This window comes from Hemiscyllium ocellatum, chromosome 37 (assembly GCF_020745735.1).
Source record: "Hemiscyllium ocellatum isolate sHemOce1 chromosome 37, sHemOce1.pat.X.cur, whole genome shotgun sequence".
Taxonomy (NCBI): Eukaryota; Metazoa; Chordata; class Chondrichthyes; order Orectolobiformes; family Hemiscylliidae; genus Hemiscyllium; species Hemiscyllium ocellatum.
In genome coordinates this window covers 7805649-7823460 of record NC_083437.1, presented here as the reverse complement: position 1 = coordinate 7823460, position 17812 = coordinate 7805649, and the positions used below count along the sequence as shown (strand labels likewise).

Genomic DNA, 17812 nt, shown 5'->3' with positions numbered 1-17812 from the left:
TGATTTATTCAAGTTTCTTAACACATGTGTAGGATGAACTTGTTCAATGTTATTCCTTTTCTTTCCTAGTGAAGCTGATTTACCACGGCAACATTCTGTAGAATTATGTCTGGTTCTGATGATCTACCAGCTGGTTAAATCAATGACGTTGACATCATATTTTCCCTTGATCTTAAATGGAATGTGAAGACGTGTGTTCAGTGTAATTTCTAACCATCTGTCTGTTGCCCATGTGTTCATCTTGTTATGTCATGTGTTACCATGTTTCACCTGTCTTGTTACATATGGGCATTGTTTTAGTCATCACCTCTGCAGCAACTTCAGATCCCCCACACCCGCCCCGTGACTGATATGACTTCATTTGATTTCTTACTGTCACCTGAATGTGTACAGCGAAAAGCATTGTCCTATGTGCTGTCCAGGCCAATCATATTATGCACGTGCAGCAGGGTAATGGAACAGAGTGCAGGATACAGTGTTATAGCTGCTGAGAAGGTGGAGAGAGAGATCAACATTAATGGATCTTCACCCCTTGGTTCAAAACACTCTCATTCCATCATAGCCTCGTAACTTCCTCACATCCCCACCACCTTGGTGTTAATGTTGTGCGTTTGGAACATTAGAGACACTATTCCCATGATAAGCTCCATGTTGTTTCCACTTGACACTCTCATAGTGGGAGTGAAAGAATGAGATAATTCCTTATGATTAAGGGCTCTCTATCCAAGGGAACTGAATGCATTAACCCTAACCCGAACCCTAGCCTTAACCCTAACCCTATTGCAACTTGGCCCAGTATAGGGTGTGATGAGGAGACATGAGTCTCATACCCTAAACTCTAGGACTGAACCCAAGGATGGATCAACAAGGGAGTGTGGACTCTCTTAAAACTGATCCTAGTCCGAAGTCACATGATACCGAGTTATAGTCCAATGGGTTTATTTGAAATCACACGCTTTCGTAGTGCCGCTCCTTCGTCAGGTGGACTTTACCTGACAAAGGGCAGTGATCCCAAAGCTAATGATTTCAAATAAACCTATCAGGTTATAACCTGGTGCTGTGTGACTTCAGACTTTGTCCACTCTAGTCCACTACCAGCATCTCCACATCAAAATTGATCCTAGATATGAAACATTGATTGGTGTTTTTTATTCCACCATGTATGTGTGTTCAAAACGATTAATGATGGAGAGCCTGGGATATAAGTCAGTGAGGTTCAGTGAGTTAGCATCAGGTCCAAACAGCTCTTGGTAACCAGAGTAGTGTTGATGCCCTCCCAATTCCTGGTCTCATTAACCATGATGATCAGCTATGGGGTGGTGTGCAGGACATATTTCTCTGGGTTTGGCTCAGGTTGGCATTTACCAAAGGCAGAGCTGTGAGAGACGGCACCACATCAGAACCAGTCTGATGCCACCTCCATCCTGTCAGATTTTAATGCCTGCCTTTTGGACAACTGCCCTACTTCCTGATGTCATTGATTCAATCAGACAACCCGGTGGGTTGTGCAGCACAGGAATGAAGCAAAAAGAAATTGCTGGGCAAATCCATAAAAATACATCTGCAAGACTATAGAGGTAGAGAGGGGAATGAGACTGACTGCATTGCTGTACAGAGAGCTGGCAGGACCTCAATGGGCTAAATGGCCTCTCTGTTCTGTGAACTCTGATTGAATAGTTGCAAGGTTCCTGCTACTAGGCTACTGTCCACAGAAGTCTTTGCATCACCTCAAGGGCTATAGGATTGGGACAGCCCAGTAAGCTGCTTCCTACTTGCCCTTTAATTAAGTCCTCAATTTCTTTCAATGCCCAGTCACCTCAAATCCCTCTGAAGGTCACAAACTCCATTGGAGCCTCCCAGTTGAAGTTTATTTGTATTCACCTTTGTACTGTTGCTGTTTTCTGTATCCCCTGGTGGAAAATAAAGCCCTTTCAAGCAAACTTCATGTTCCCGTCTGTTCGACTTCAATAGGCTTCGCCCCACCGGCTGGACTCAAGAAAAAACGAATCTATCATCAGCTCCGCAACCCACCTCCAGGTTAGGTCAAGCTCAGAGGTCCATCTTCTCTCATTTTATGTTCCATTTGTCGTGTCTTTGCTGTTAATCTGCTGGGAGTGGGATGCTGTGGGGCTCTGATCTGACTGTTCTCAGGTGCATGCGTACAGTTCTGGATATCTGCTGAATCATTACAACTTGCCTCTAGGGACTTTTGCAGGGGAAAACTTGCTTCTCCTCTCTTCCTGTGCATGTTTGGAATTTGCTGTGCATCGTTGCAGATTAACTGTTTCCTCCACGTGCAATAATGACAAGTGTCTCACTAACATGAAGTGCTTTCTCTCCTCCAAGTACATATTATTACTGTGTGTAATAATTGTGCCCTGAACAGGAACTGTCTTGTGAATCTGTCACCATCCCACTGAGTGTGGAAGCAAAGGACTGTATTGACAAGCAAAACAAATTAAGCAGACATTTTCTGTGCATGCCTGGATCTCTCTACTCTTTGAATGGTTTAAGGGTTGTGTTTACAGTGTGTGGACAATCCATACCTAGAGCTAAATAGCATTTACTTGTAAGTACCATTATGTTTTGGACAAATTGCCCCGAGTCTTTGGGTGAAGAATGTTGCTTCTTCTCTGCTGAAAACAAATGGTTGCAAGGACATTTCTATCCAGCTTTGGCTCTCCTGCAAATGCTTTCCTCTTCTTACTCATATACTCCTTTGTTTCCAGTGAAAGGTGTTGGTAAGTACATTTGAATTAACTCAAAACCTCTGCTGATGGTTTAGAGGAAAACCAATTTCTCTCAATCAAACAGGAGTCAGTTGTAGACAATTCTGTGGTGTGCTAATGTTGCTGGATTGGTCATCTAGAGATGAGTGCTCTTAGAGCATGGTTTCCAATCTTCACTATGGCAGCTCCAGGAACGTGAATCCGACTCATAAATCTGGCATATGATGATGGTGACCATCAAACTCTTATCCATTGTTGTTTAAAACCTATCCGGTTCACTAATGTCCTTGAGGGAAAGAAATCTGCCATTTCTCTCTGGTCTGCCCCTATCTGGGACCCCAGACCCACAGCAACATGGTTGACTCTTGCATCCACTGAAATGGGGCCAGCAAGTTTCTCAATTCAAGGGCAATTTGGGTTGGGTGCTCACTTTAGGCTCTGCCAGCGATGCTCGCATTCCATGAAAAGAAATTGGCTTTAACAGATGTGTGAGGGATTAAGACTTCTGGCTCCCATTCCAGCTTACACTGATCATGGCATCACAGAAATGTTGTGGCATATTGGCCTATCATGCCTGAAATAGTTCTATTCTCCAGTGCCAATCTCCTCCTTTTCCCCATATCCTTTACTGCCACCTTCATTTCATCTGGCGGTTCCAAGAGGTGAACACTAAATGGAATCTTACTGTACAGTTGCAAAGACCTGTAGGTAATCCTATGTATCGTTGAAATTAATCACTATCTGGACTTGCATTAGAGTCCTTCTGAGTTGCCAGTAAAGTGAAGAAAGTCAATTCGATATTTGATTCCTTTGGGTGGCTCAGTGGTGAGCACTGTTGCCTCACAGCACCAGGGTCCCAGGTTCGATCCCAGCCTTGGGCGGCTGTCTGTGTGGAGTTGGCACATTCTCCCAGTGTCTGTGTGGGTGTGCTCTGGTTTCCTCCCACAGTCCAAACATGTGCAGGTCAGGTGAATTGGCAGTGCTAAATTGCCCATAGTGTTAGGTGCATTAGTCAGGGGGAAATGGGTCTGGGTGGGTTACTCTTTAGAGGGTCAGTGTGGACTTGTTGGGCCAAAGGGCCTGTTTCACACTGTAGGGAATCTAATACAAAAAGTATGAGAAATTTGAGGAACACCTGTTTGGAACTTGCAACTAATGTAAAGAATTATTATGTAATGGCATCTGAATAACTATAATGTAAATGGATGAATTTTTGGCACGAGTTATGGAGACCAAAACATTTTGTGTTTTTGTTTGGAACTTTTGGGAAATGCCCTTCTCTGAGGTTTTGGTTTATTATCTTTTGATGGATCAACCAGGTCCCAAAGGTATGGAGATTCGTTTGGTCTGATTGCCTTGTCTTCTATTTTGTAGAGCATGAAATGAACCCAACGTACTGGAGGAACCAAGCCCAAGAAACACTGAAGCGAGCACTTAACCTACAAAAGCTTAACACTGGTGTTGCAAAAAATATTATACTTTTCCTTGGAGATGGTATGTTCCCTATTATCTGGATGATTTACTAGGATTTGTTGAGTTATTCATTGTTTAACCACCAGCATGGAGACGTTGCTTTGAATTACCAGTTTCCATCTATAGATTCCTAGAGTTGTAGTTCTTGTCACTGTATCCCTTGTTAAGATCCATTGATCCATTCTATGCTTGAAGCATAGAATCACAGGCTCCCTACCGTGTGGAAACAAATCCAAACCGACTTTCCAAAGAGTAACCCACCCAGACCCATTCCCCTACATTTAACCCCTAAATAATGCACCTACCATTCACATCCCTGGATTGTGGGAGGAAACCCAGAGAGACACGTGGAGAACATGCAAACTCCACACAGACAGTTGCCCGAGGCTGGAATCAAACCTGGGTCCCTGGCACTGTGAGGCAGCAGTGCTAACCACCGAGCCACCATGCCATCCCTTGTAAGTCTGTTCTGCTTTTCCCTCTGAATCTTCATATCCTTTCAAAAGTATACTGTCCAGAACTGGAAACAGTGCTCCACTTGAGGACGAAAGACGGTTTTAATATATTTTATTAGTCTTTATCATTCTTAACCACTTTCTCAATCAGTCCTGTCACCGTCAATGATTTGTGCACGCATATCTACATGTACCTTAGAATTGCATCCCTTACTTTGTTTGCTTTTCTTGATTGCTCTGATCAAGATGTGTCACGCTGTATTTTCTCACATTGAATTTCACTGACTACTTGTCCATCCATCCCAGTGACCTGCATGTTCCTCTTGAAGAGTTTCTCTATCTCCCTCGCAGTTCACCATGCTGCCAAGTTCTATTTGCTGTCTAAAAGTTTTGAACTTTTGCCTTGTATACCAAAGTACAAAATGTTCATACACACCAGGAAAGGTCGAATCCTTCGCATCTGCATTTAGCAAGGAAGAAAATGCTGTTAAAGTCTGAGTTATAGAGCAAGTTATTAAGATGTTTGATAGTCTTGCTGTAAAGAAGACAAAAGAATTTGATCAGATGTGCCTTTTTTCAGCAAAATCAAAGTTTGTTCTATCAAATAACTAGACGGGATAGTCTGAAAGATAATAATGAGAAGGTGTAGAAAGGCTGCCATTATGAAAGTTGGTATGTCATCAGGACTTGGGAATTGTCTAAGGGTACTAAGGGAAAGAAGGATGGAGGAAGAGACCATAATAGACCTCCTTAGAAAGAGGAGTATTCCCAGAGGACAGGGAAATTTTAGATGATGCAATCTTTTTGTCTTACACTCATGCAGCACAAAAACTGAACTTTTGATCCAACTAGTCCATAATCCCAAACTAATCTATTCCCACCTATCTGCACCTGGACCATATCCTTCCAAACCTTTCCTATTCCTATACTTATTCAAGTGTCTTTTAAACATTGTCATTACATCCACATCCACCACTTCCTCTAGAAGTTCATTCCACATGCAAACCACCCTCTGTGTAAAAATAAAATTGTCTCTCATGTCTTTTTTAAGTCTCTCTCCTCTCAGCTTAAAATGTGCCTCCTAGTCTTGAAGTGGCCCAGTTTAGGTACAAGACACCTACCATTAATCCTGTCTACAATGAGAGGCGTAATCTTAGCAGTGAGAAAGCATTTTGAAACAGATGTGAAGGATTGATTTAATACCTCAGCAATGCCCTTTGCCCTGGGCCTAATTTCTCTTTTGTTCCTGAAAGAGCCCTGCTCTTTTTACTGTTGATATGCGATAGAAGCCTTCTAGATTCTTCTCCATGTTAGTTGCTAACTTCTTCTTACGCTCTCACTTTGCCTCTTGCATTTTCTTTCCCACTACCTACTGAGCTTTCTTCATTCAGCCTGGTTCTCACTTTTATTACCAATCTGAAATCTGTCACTCTTTTAATGTAGAGGAATGGGTCTGGGTGGGTTGCTCTTCAGTGTGGACTTGTTGGGCCGAAGGGCCTGTTTCCACACTGAAGGGAATCTAATAAAAAAAGAATCTAATAAACATTCAGGATAAACCTGCAAGTAATTTCAAGACAGACAGCAACAGCATTTTGAAATGTATAAAATAAAGAGAGAGGCCAAGGTGAGCGTATGCATTCTAACGTTTCAAAACTAACATGGATGCACTGGTAATAATCTTCAAAGAATCCTTAGGTTCTGGATAAGAGCCTTCGAATTAGAAAATTGCCAATGTAACATCTTTATTTAATAACAATGGAAACAAACAAGAAAGCATACACAATTTTCCACATTGTATTCCATCTGCTACGTTTTTGCCACTCATTTAGCCTCGACATCTCTCTGTTGACTCCATCTGTCATCCTCACTGTTTGATTTCCCACCTACTTATTTATCTTCTGAAAACGTGGCTATCAAATATTCACTGCCCTCATGCAGCTATTGATGTATATTGTAACTAATAGAGCGCCCTTGCACTGATCCCTGTAGCACCACACTAGTTACAGTTTCGAGAGTGTGGTGCTAGAAAAGCACAGCAGGTCGGGCAGCATCAAAGGAGAATCGACGTTTCGGGCATAAGCCCTTCAGCATTCATCATTCCTAATGAAGGGCTTATGCCCAAAGGGTCGATTTTCCTGCTCCTCAGATGCGGCCTGAGCTGCTGTGCTTTTCCAGCACCACACTCTCGACGCTTATCTCTAGTATCTGCAGTCCTCACTTTCTACTAGTTACAGTTTTCCAACCTGAAAATGCCTCTTATTATCCCAACTCTCTGCCTTCTCTGAGTTAGCCAATCCTCTTACCTATGTGAATATATTTGGTCCAGTACAATGAATTCTTATTGTATTAAGTGGAATGTCTGGTACTTTGTCAAAAGCCTTTTGAAACTCCCAATAGATTACACCTGCTGGCTCCCCATTGTCTATTCTGCTTGTGGCCTCCTGTCTTCTCTCCATCCCTATTTCCCCTGAATATCTATGATTGAGGAATATTTATACCCTGGCCATTTTTCTTGGGCCAGGGCTCCATTATCGTTATAAGCACATGGCTATTTACCCCTCACTGACATTATTTATCATGCACACAAACCCATGCACTGTTTAAACTAATTTACAGCATATTGGCTCCCTCCTAGTCTGACCACACCTTTATATTATCTCACTCTCATGCCCTTCAGCCCTCCCAATTCTTTGTGCATCTTGTTTCCCCTCACACGCGTTTCACCCGGGTTCCCAAGTATGTTTCAATCCTCCAGACTCCTTCTCCTGTGGATAGAATTGGCCGACCTAGTTAGTGACAGCTACTTCCAAGGTGTGTATTACAAATCCGTAATACCTAATGCAGATCTGTTCACTAGCTCTGTGATGTCAGTCACTGCCTGAGGTGTTCTGAATGGTAGCTTTTACTTTAATGTTTGTTAACCACATGTTGTTTGCAGACTTGTGGGAGTGAGATCCAGTTACAGAGAAGCACCCTTTGATCTGGATCCGATTCGTTTAACTTCACTGAGGACAGATTGGGTTAACACTAGGTGATGTGGAGGGGTGGGTGAAACACATGTGTACATGGGAGAGACAGCACACACGCAGGCCATTTAGCCCAGTCAGTCCATGCTGGGCTTTGTCCTGCACTCTATTCTCCTCACAACATTTCTCAGCTATTATCTTAATCATTTATTCACTTCTGTTCACGTTTTCCCTTAATGCATCAATACCATTTAACCACTCCTTGTCACAGGTTTTTTGACATGTAGTGTTATACCACACTATGCATTTGGGGTTAAGACAGATTGGGCATACAGAAAGCACTGTCAAGATTTGATTCAGGCTTAGTCTTCAAAGTGACACTGTTTGTTACACGTGAATACAGAATACATTACTTACAGTGTGGAAATAGGCCCTTTGGCCCAACAAGTCCACACCGACCCGCTGAAGTGCAACCCATCCATACCCCTACATTTACCCCTTACCTAACACTACGGGCAATTTAGCTTGGCCAATTCACCTGACCCGCACATCTTTGGACTGTGGGAGGAAACCGGAGCACCCGGAGGAAACCCACACAGACACGGGGAGAACGTGCAAACTCCACACAGTCAGTCGCCTGAGTCGGGAATTGAACCCGGGTCTCTGGCGCTGTGAGGCAGCAGTGCTAACCACTGTGCCACCGTGCCGCCCACCCTATTAATTGTTACCATTGATATACTAACCTCTAGTTAAGGCCTAATTTATCTTTGTTCATGTTCACGTGCTGTCAAGACTCTCTCTCATCCCTATGTTAACTCTGCTATTTATATTTAATGATGTGTAGCTACATGACATCATCGTTAGGTTGTTCCAGGATCCTGAAGCCCTCATGCCACTTTAATAAATTCCACAACTCTTCAGAATTCCCTGTTGGATTTCTCGGTGACTACCTCATGTGGGGTTGGTCTCCAACTCAATGTTTTGCTCCACTGATGGAAACTGTCCAGAGGATCCACTCCAACAGAGCTTTTGTCATTTTAAAGGCCTCTATTGTGTCACCCATCAGTGTTCTCTCATGAAGAGAGGAGACAGCCCATCAATTCTTTCCTGATATGTAAGCCCACAGTTCTCTCATCTGAAAATGCGCTGTTTTTGTTTAGATTAGGTAGTACAGGGAGAACAGTACAGTAAAGTGTGTACAATGTCACCACACACTGCCATCTTAGGAGAAAGTACCCAAGTATAGAATCTTAGTCACGGAAATGGAAAACTAGAGAAATAAGTTTAAACATTCAGCACTATAGTTTTTTTTAGTATAAAATCAGAAAAGTAAAGAAATAAAGTTTAGAAAGTCAAACGTTACAGTCCTTTCATAAGTCTTGAGCCTACAGACACTCAAAGCTGTCGCATTAGACTTGGTGTTTTCTCTGAGGATAGAACTCAGTTGATGAACTCAATGCCCTGTTGGCTGCATGAAGGAGATAGTCCCTGTGACAAAAATGAACAGAGTTAATCCATTACTCTATTCATTAATCCGTAATGAAAGCACAAGTGCTTTCAATAGGTCACCTGAAAGGTGCTGATGTCTCCTCCCGGGGTCACTACCAAATTAATGATTTAATCAGAGTATGGAAACTGTCCAGTTCCACTGTCTGATGGAATTAGTCTCACGGAAAACATTGACCACTGAACTCACAAAGAGTTACTAATTACTTCAAAAAAGTAATTCTAGCCCCAGGTAAACAGAAATATAAACTATCAGCATATGACTTTATTGACTTAAATTGTAACTTTCTTTTAAAGACAACCAAGTGGACACAGATAAATGAAAAGATTTTGGTGCTATGGATGAAGGACAAAAATATTGGGGAAGCACAGTTCATGAGAATGTAAGGACAAGCAGCAGGAGTAGGCCGTCCAGCCCTTCGACAGTGCTCCACCATTCAATGGTCCTTTTCATGGCCTCAGTTCCACTTACCCACCCTCTCACCGTATCCCTTCATTTTTTTATTATTCAAAAAAAAATCTATCTTCACTTTAAAAACATTGACTGAAGTAGCTTCAGCAGTAACTTCACTGGACAAGGAATTTCATAGATTAACAACCCTCTGGGTGAAGCAGCTCCTATAACACCAGTCCACAGGATTCGATGAGATGCTTCCTAAGTGTTCTCATCTTCAACATCCATCTCCAGGCTCTTTCACTTCTTCATAAGAAGACCAGGGTAATCCATACACAAATTACAAAGTCTCTTCCTTACTGGTGAAAGACAACAGCTTAGACCAACTGGTGGGTGAAAGCAACAAGCTTTCTTCAAACTTTGGGTACTTTTACTGCAGAGAGATGGAGACACACAATCTGCTCTTCCAGCAACCCAGAGGTTTCTTGCGTTCTTTTGTCAAGATCCAAGCTGTCCAGCTGCCCAGGAGCTGATCAGAGAGGTTGATGACATTCACCAAATCACTGTGTGCACACACTGCCAGTGCCGTATCATCATAGTTCACCTTCCTAACTGCTTGAGCAGAGCAGCAATGTAAACACAACTCACAATGAGTTCCAGAAACTTGTTTTTAAAAGTTCAATACTGCTGTTCACAGTCATTTGGCTAAAATAAACAATCCTCTTACATTTTAGCCAACATTCAAAAAATGAAGAAAAATAAAAAAATCATCACAGCCAGATGTGGACTAACATTGAGGGAAAGGAAGAACTCAGTGCTGATGTTATAACTGTCTGAAACTCTTTGGTTTTTGTATTTCTAGGAATGGGGATACCTACAGTGACAGCTGCTCGGATACTGAAAGGCCAGCTGGAAAGCAAAACTGGAGAGGAAGGCTTCTTGGAAATGGATAAGTTCCCCCATGTAGCACTTTCAAAGGTAGTTCATTACCTACATGAAGTTTGTGCTTATTTATTACGAAGAGCTTTCAGCCTTAGGGTCAGTGTCTGAATTTTATCTCCTGCTGATCTTGGAAGGTCACACTCCAAGTAACACCCATCTGCAATTTCTTAATTATTCAGAAAGCGGTATTTTTCGCTCCATAAAGCGGCAAGAATGTCTTGATTCTCCTCTGGATGGAGGTGGGTCAATATAAACCCTGGCACAGGAAAGAATCCCTGCCCTGACAGCTATGATAACAATAGACTTGCCTCCTCCTGATTGCCGTGTGGAATTCTGGCAGTAAATGCAGCAGAGCCAGCTGTAAATCAATTATGTAATTGTTGCCAATGACACAAAGTAGTCAAATGCACAGCAAAGTCTCAGGTTGTGAGAATGCAATTTTTAAAATCTTATTTTCAAATTGCGATTTTGTTTTGCCGTCTGTATTGGATTTATTGTGACTATGGCTCTTCCAGGCAGACAGACAAATTTCAGTACCTTTGACCTGGTTGCCACCTCTTTCCCTTTCTTTTTTGCCAGACCTATAACACCAATGCCCAGGTACCTGACAGCGCAGGCACAGCAACGGCCTATCTCTGTGGCGTCAAGGCGAACGAAGGCACCGTGGGTGTGAGTGCGGCTTCAGTTCGGAGACAGTGCAATACCACCTTTGGCAATGAAGTAACCTCCATCCTGAAGTGGGCCGAAGATGCTGGTTAGTTTGTCCATGTTGCAGACACTGTCAGTGCTAGAACATTGATCATTCTTTACAGAACATTCTGCCTCAAGCAATGGAAGGATTTGCAACTTCAGGGCATATCAGAGAGTGGCGCTCACTCCTTTGCTCATGATTTTGAATAATTCAGAGTCAAAAGCTAGAAAAGCACAGCAGGTCAGGCAGCATCGGTCAGGGCAGCATGGTGGCTCAGTGGTTAGCCCTGCTATCTCACAGCACCATGGTCATGGGTTTGATTCCCGCCTGTCTGTGTGGAGTTTGCACATTCTCCCTGTGTCTGCGTGGATTTCCTCTGGGTGCTCTGGTTGCCTCCTACAATCACAAAGATGTGCAGGTCAGGTGAATTGGCCATGCTAAATTGCCCATAGTGTTAAGTGTGTTAGTCAGGGGTAAATATAGGGTAGGGGAGTGAGTTTCTCTTTGGAGGGGCGTTGGGGACTCGTTGGGCCGAAGGGCCTGTTTCCACACTGTAGTGAATCTAATCCGAGGAGCAGGAAAGTCAATGTTTCGGGCATAAACCATTCCTGCATTTTGACTGCTTGCTGGTCTGACAACTGTGAGTGGTGCTGTGAAATGGTCACGTCTCTCAGTTAAGATGTAATGGATTGAAAATGAAAGATTGTTCCACGTTTATGATACTGATTAAGCTGGCCTTTCTCTTCAGGACAATAATTTCAATAAATGGCTGGGAGCATTCTGACAGCAGTTCTAATGACTTGGAAATGTCACCGTGTAGGTCAGTCATGTGGCTTTCTTTTCTAGTTCATATTTTTTCTCAGTCCTGAGGAAGTCCCAAAGTAACTTATAGTCCATGGAGGTGCAGTCAATGTTACAGCGTCAGAGACTTGGCCAGATCCAAGGCTTAGTTGGTTTCTTCTCATGATGATATTGATCAAGGCAGTCGGGTTCTGAGGAAGGGTTACAAGACTCAACACATTAACTCTGATTTGTCTCCACGGATGCTGCCAGCCCTGCTGAGTTTTTCCAGCAATTTCTGTTCTTGTTTCCAGCATCCACAGTTCTTTCAGATGTTTTTTGTTTCATGGGGAGAATTCTCTGATCATTTTTAAATAGTGTATTAGAGCTGAAAGGGAAGACAGGGACTTGGAGGTGGGCTTGTGGTGATTGAGGTGGAGAACTCAGTTACGAAAATGCCCAGGCCAGCTGAATCTGGAAAGGCAACTGCACTGTGTGATTTTCATTCTGGTGGGAGGTCAGTGTTAATGCTTCGAGTATTTGAACTTTAATTAATACTGGTTGCTGTGCTTTCTCTCCTTCACTCTAGAGAGAGGCTTAAACCCACGATGTTGTGGTTTACAGCCAGAAGTACTAATATCTGAGCCACTTTGCACAAGGATGACTTTTCTACTTTAATTTAAATATACTGCTTGGTGTGCTCACTGAGAGTCATACAGCATGGAAACAGACCCTTTGGTCCAACCTGTCCATGCTGACCTGATATTCTAATCTAATTCAGTCCCATTTGCCAGCACTTGGCCCATATCTCTCTAAACCCTTCCTATTCATGTATCCATCCAGTTGCCTTTTAAATGTTGTAATTGTACCAGCCTCCACCACGTTCTCTGGCAGCTCATTCCATACGTGCAACAACGTTAGGCTTTAAGTCCTTTTGAAATGTTTTTCCTATCACCTTAAACTTGGGGCCTCTAGTTTTGCACTCCACCACCCTAGCAAAAAGACCTTGTCTGTTCACCCTATCCATGTCCCTGATGATTTTATAATCTCTATAAGGTCAACCCCCTCCCTCCACCTCCCCCCCACCGCCCCCCCCCCCCCCCCCCGCCCCAATGCTCCAGGCAAAACAGCCCCAACCTATTTAGCCTCTCCCTGTAACTCAAACCGTCCAACCCTGATAACATCCTTGTAAATCTTTTCTGAACCCTTTCAAGTCTAACATCTTTCCTACAGCAGGGAGACCAGAACTGAACGCAGTATCTCAAAAGTGATTGAAGCATTGTCCTGTACAACTGCAATATGACATGCCAACTTATATATTCAATGCACTGACCAATAAGGGCCAGCATATCAAACGTCATTTTCACTATCCTGTCTACCTGCGATTCCATGTTCAACAAACTATGAATCTGCACCCCAAGGTTTCTTTGCTTGGCAACACTTCCTAGGGCCCTACCATTAACTGCCTGAGTCCTGCCCTGATTTTCCTTACCAAAATGCAACACCTCACATTTACCTAAATTAAACTCCATCTGCCTCTCCTCAACTCATCGGTCCATCTGATCAAGGTCCCGTTGTACTCAGAAGTAACCTTCTTCTCTATCCAAAGCACCACCCATCTGCAAACTTAACATTTCCTCTGTTTCCTGTTGGGTACAGCAACCTATCTTTATACTAAGCTTCACCTTGCCATAAAGTTCCCCTATCTACCTTCAAGCTGATTGGAGAGCCGTACAAGGGCATGCCTATGTTGTGATAACTAGATATTGGGGAGTGCAGATGTTTTGTGGTATATGATCCACTTTGTGAGGTAACTAAAGGCATCAGCTGATCTGTGTTGGCCATACCAATCCTCTGCTTTTGTTTGATTTTTTGTTGATAAAGTTGCTGTTGTTTACTTGCATGTAGCAAGCTCACAACATTGAAGGATGATTCATTTGGAGGACATGTTGAAAGCATAATTTTCTCAACATCTTAATTTGCTGTTTTGTACTTAGTCAAGTGGATATTGAATGACACAGTTGCTCAATGATTAGCATTGCTGCCTCACAACACCAGGGACCCAGATTTGATTCCACACTTGGGTGACTGTGTCGAATTTGCACATTTTCCCCGTGTCTGTGTAGGTTTACTCCGGCTGCTCTGGTTTCCGCCCACAGTCCAAAGATATACAGGTCAAGTGGCTTGGCCATGAGAAATTGCCCATAGCATCCAGGGATGTGGATGTCTAGATGGATTATGTGGGGTTTGGTGGGTGTGGATGGGATGCTCTTTGGTGGGTCAGTGTGGACTTGATGGGCTGAATGGTCTGTTTCAACACTGTAAGGATTCTATGATATTGATGAGCCATTTAATTTCAAAGACGGGTCTGAGTTGAAAGAACATTTGTAGACTTTAAGACTTGTATTTTTTTTTGCGCTATAAGAACAAGCTGAAGGGTTTCACAGATATCGAGTTGTAATCGTTACTGAGACAGAGAAACCAGTATCATCAAGCTTTTAAAAACATAAGACCACATAGGAGTGGAAGTAAGGCCATTCGGCCCATCGAAAACAAGCTCACATTTCACGTGATGTGGCTTTTCTCTCCTTGTAATTGGCTGATTTTAGGAGCAAATAGGACAGGACTACAGAGGATATCTGTCAAAGAAACAGTCCATTCAGCCCGTAGAGCCCTTGCCAGCGTTTATGTTTCATTCAAGCCTCCATCTTTCTTCATCAAACTTGCCATCGTAACCCTCTACTCCCTTCTTCCTCAGATGCTGTCAAGCTTTCCCTTAAATGCATCTGATCTATTCACTTCAACCACTCCCTGTGGGAGTGAGCTCCTCATTCTCTTTACTCTTGAGGTAAAGATGTTTTTTCTGAATTCCCTGTTGGATATACTGGTGTCAATTTTATGTTGACAGTCTCTAGTTCTGCTCATTCCCACGAGAGAAAGCATTATTTCTGTATCTTTGCTATCAAACCTTTTCTTAACTCTTAGACTTCTATAAGGTCTGCCTTCGATTCACAGGAGAGATCCTTTCTTGCGATTTATACCTGTGCATTTCTGATGTCATCCTTGTAATTTTTCTCTGCATCCTCTCCGGTGCCTCTCTTTTTTTTAGATTATGACAACCAGATCCACATACGGAACTCTTGAGCGTGCTCTCACCAAGGTTTGCTGCAGGTTTAGCATAATGTACCTATTTTAAAAATTCTATCCTGCTCAGAAATAAAGCCTTGCTTTGTTTCTCTATGGCCTCACTAATGTGTAGCGCAACAATAATCAGACCTCAAGCAGCAGGAGGCGATAGTGAGGAAAGGCTCCTGTAGCAGTTAAGCAGATGCTTGCTAATAAAGAGAGGGTCTTGATGAAAGGATTGCTGGTGGGAGGGGATGCAGAAACGCAAAGGATTCTTTAGCCTAATGTAACCCAGAGGCTTCATTCCATGTACATACAGTAAATAGCTCCTCCTGCATTGTCTTTCCTGTTCACCATACCTGATGCCAGTGGAATAAAGAATCCCTGCTTCATGATCTTTGGTCTGTCTGTGTTCAAATCTCATGTTATTGCAATGCCTTTCATTGATACATTTAGACTAATGTCCTTTAGGGAAGGAAACTGCCTTCCTTATCTGGTCTGGGCTATATGTGACTCCAGACCCACCGCAAAGTGATTGATTCTTAACTTCCCTCAGGGCAATTAGGGATAGGCAATCAATGTTGGGGGGTGAGGGGCTTAGTCAGCAATGCCCTTGTGCCATGAATGAATTTTAACAAATTTCCAAGACCACTTTGTCCCTTTACCCCACTTAGACTTGGACCATCCAAGTGCCAGGCAATTTCTTTATTCCTTTTACCAAAATGTATCACCTCACATTTATTGAGCTTCAATTATCAATTATTTGACCATTTTGTAAGCTAATTTCTGACCTTTTGTAATTTCTCCACATTGACCATAACCCTCCGCACTTTCGTGTCTGGCAAATTCCAAAGTTGCTTTTGATTCCCCAGTCAACATCATTACTGTAAGCTGTGATCAGCATCAGTCTAATCTGCGTGGGACTCTCTGCGTTCTATCATGAAGGCAGCTAGCAATACAGTCTGCCACTTGTCCCCTGACTCTAACTTTGCTGAGTTTATTTATTATTTATCATGCAGCTCCTTATTAAAGGCCCTTTGAAAAGCCAGATAAATTACATCTGCTGCTTGACCAGTGTCTACTCAATCTTTTATCTCCTCAAAAGTTTTTAATAGGGTTGGTCCAGCATGACTTTCCTTTTAGGACTAATGCAGGAGAAACTCTGACTCCTTGGGATTTTATCCCCGAAACATTGACATCTCCACTTCCTGATGCTGCCTGGCTTGCTGTGTTCTCCCAGCCTCCTGCTTGTCCTCCTTGGATTCCAGCATCTGCAGATGTTTTGATCTTTGTTTTGGCTATGTGCCCTGCAGGTGGCAATATGTCTGGGGTTAAGACCTTTTAATGAGGTAACATTTTTACAGCTTTGGGAACCGGGAATTAATGTTCGGGAGACAGGAGAGAAATCATAAACTAGCTCAGAAATGGGGGCATTTTGGTGACTGATGAGTAATTTTTCACTTGAAAAGAAAGTAGAGCAAACATAGCAGAATTTAAGAACTATGTTTACAGGTTGCCATGGGATTGAGTTGATGTTATCTTGTTTTTATAAGAAATCAGTTAGAAACACAGATGGATTTAATATGAGGCAAAATCCCCATGAGTTTAGTCATTGCTTTCGTACACTGTTGTCACTCATTTACCCACTTCAATGAAATGGAAATGCTATGGATTCTATCAAACATGGGTCACTTGGCCTTTAAAACTATTAGCCAGAATATGAAGACAGAATTTGTACCTGAACTCTGAGTTCAGTTATTACTTTCAAACCAGCTTGAATGCTACCTTTTTATTTTATTATTGCAAACTTTCTTTTGACACTTGGATGGGGAATGATGTCTACTGTAGGGTTACTGGATCACAAGTGGGGAATCCACAAGATCCTGTGCAGCAGTGTGTGTAGTAATGCACTACCAGGACAGCAGACGTAGAGTTTGCTTAAGGGATTGCATTCTTGAAATTCTCAAATACAGCCTCCAACACGCTGAAACCGTTTCATCCCAGTTAACAGCTGAGGGCTCTGCTGTTCACTTGCAGCAAACCATTTTAGAGAAACCAAGTGTTACCTGACCAATCTCTGCAGGATAAGCTATCTCCCTCAAGCAGACTGCTGTCCACAGTGTCTCTCGCTCAGTCCCTCTGTCATTCGCCACTACCATTTGCTGTTACTTGTGAATGTATAAATAACAGACCCTTTAATGGTAACTGACATTGAGACAATAATATTCTGAATAGAAAGTCAATACTTGAACATATTAGAGCATGGATCTTTTTTTTATTCACTTGTCGGGTGTGAGTGTCACTGGCTGGAACAGAAGTTATTGCTCGTCCGTTATTGCCCTGGAGAAAGTGATGGTAAGCTGCCTTCTTGATCAGCTGCAGGCCATGTGCTATGGGCAGACCTACAATTCCATTAGGGAGGGAATTCCAGGAATTTGTCTCAGCGACAGTGAAGGAAAGGTGATAAATTTCCAAGTCGGGACGGTGAGTGGAGGAGAACTTGCAGGGGATGCTGTTTCCATGCATTTGCTGCCCTTGTTCTTTTCAATGGAAGTGGTCAAGACTTTATCAATTTCTGGTGTTTTGTGCCAATATTTCTTCAACCTAAGAAAGAGATGTAACTATCCAAAGATAAACAGAGGACTAAACCCCAAACATTGAACTCCATTGTCCACTTTATCTGGAACTAACAAAGGACATGCCAGGTTTGATTTAGGTTCAGTAATGAATCAGATGTAGTTAGCAGTTAC

The 17812-nt window shown here is 42.7% G+C and overlaps 1 protein-coding gene across 2 annotated transcripts in view; it reads left to right on the top strand.

Moving 5' to 3' along the window:
- alpl (alkaline phosphatase, biomineralization associated) overlaps nucleotides 1-17812 on the top strand; it is a 126138-nt gene that overhangs the window by 55402 nt on the left and 52924 nt on the right. Inside the window, exons 4-7 of one of the 2 annotated variants that reach the window (XM_060852344.1) lie at nucleotides 1972-2037; nucleotides 4104-4223; nucleotides 10386-10501; nucleotides 11045-11219. In XM_060852344.1, the coding sequence (XP_060708327.1) occupies nucleotides 1972-2037; nucleotides 4104-4223; nucleotides 10386-10501; nucleotides 11045-11219 (477 nt within the window). The remainder of the gene's footprint in view (nucleotides 1-1971; nucleotides 2038-4103; nucleotides 4224-10385; nucleotides 10502-11044; nucleotides 11220-17812) is intronic. The other variant, XM_060852345.1, reaches the window with a different exon arrangement.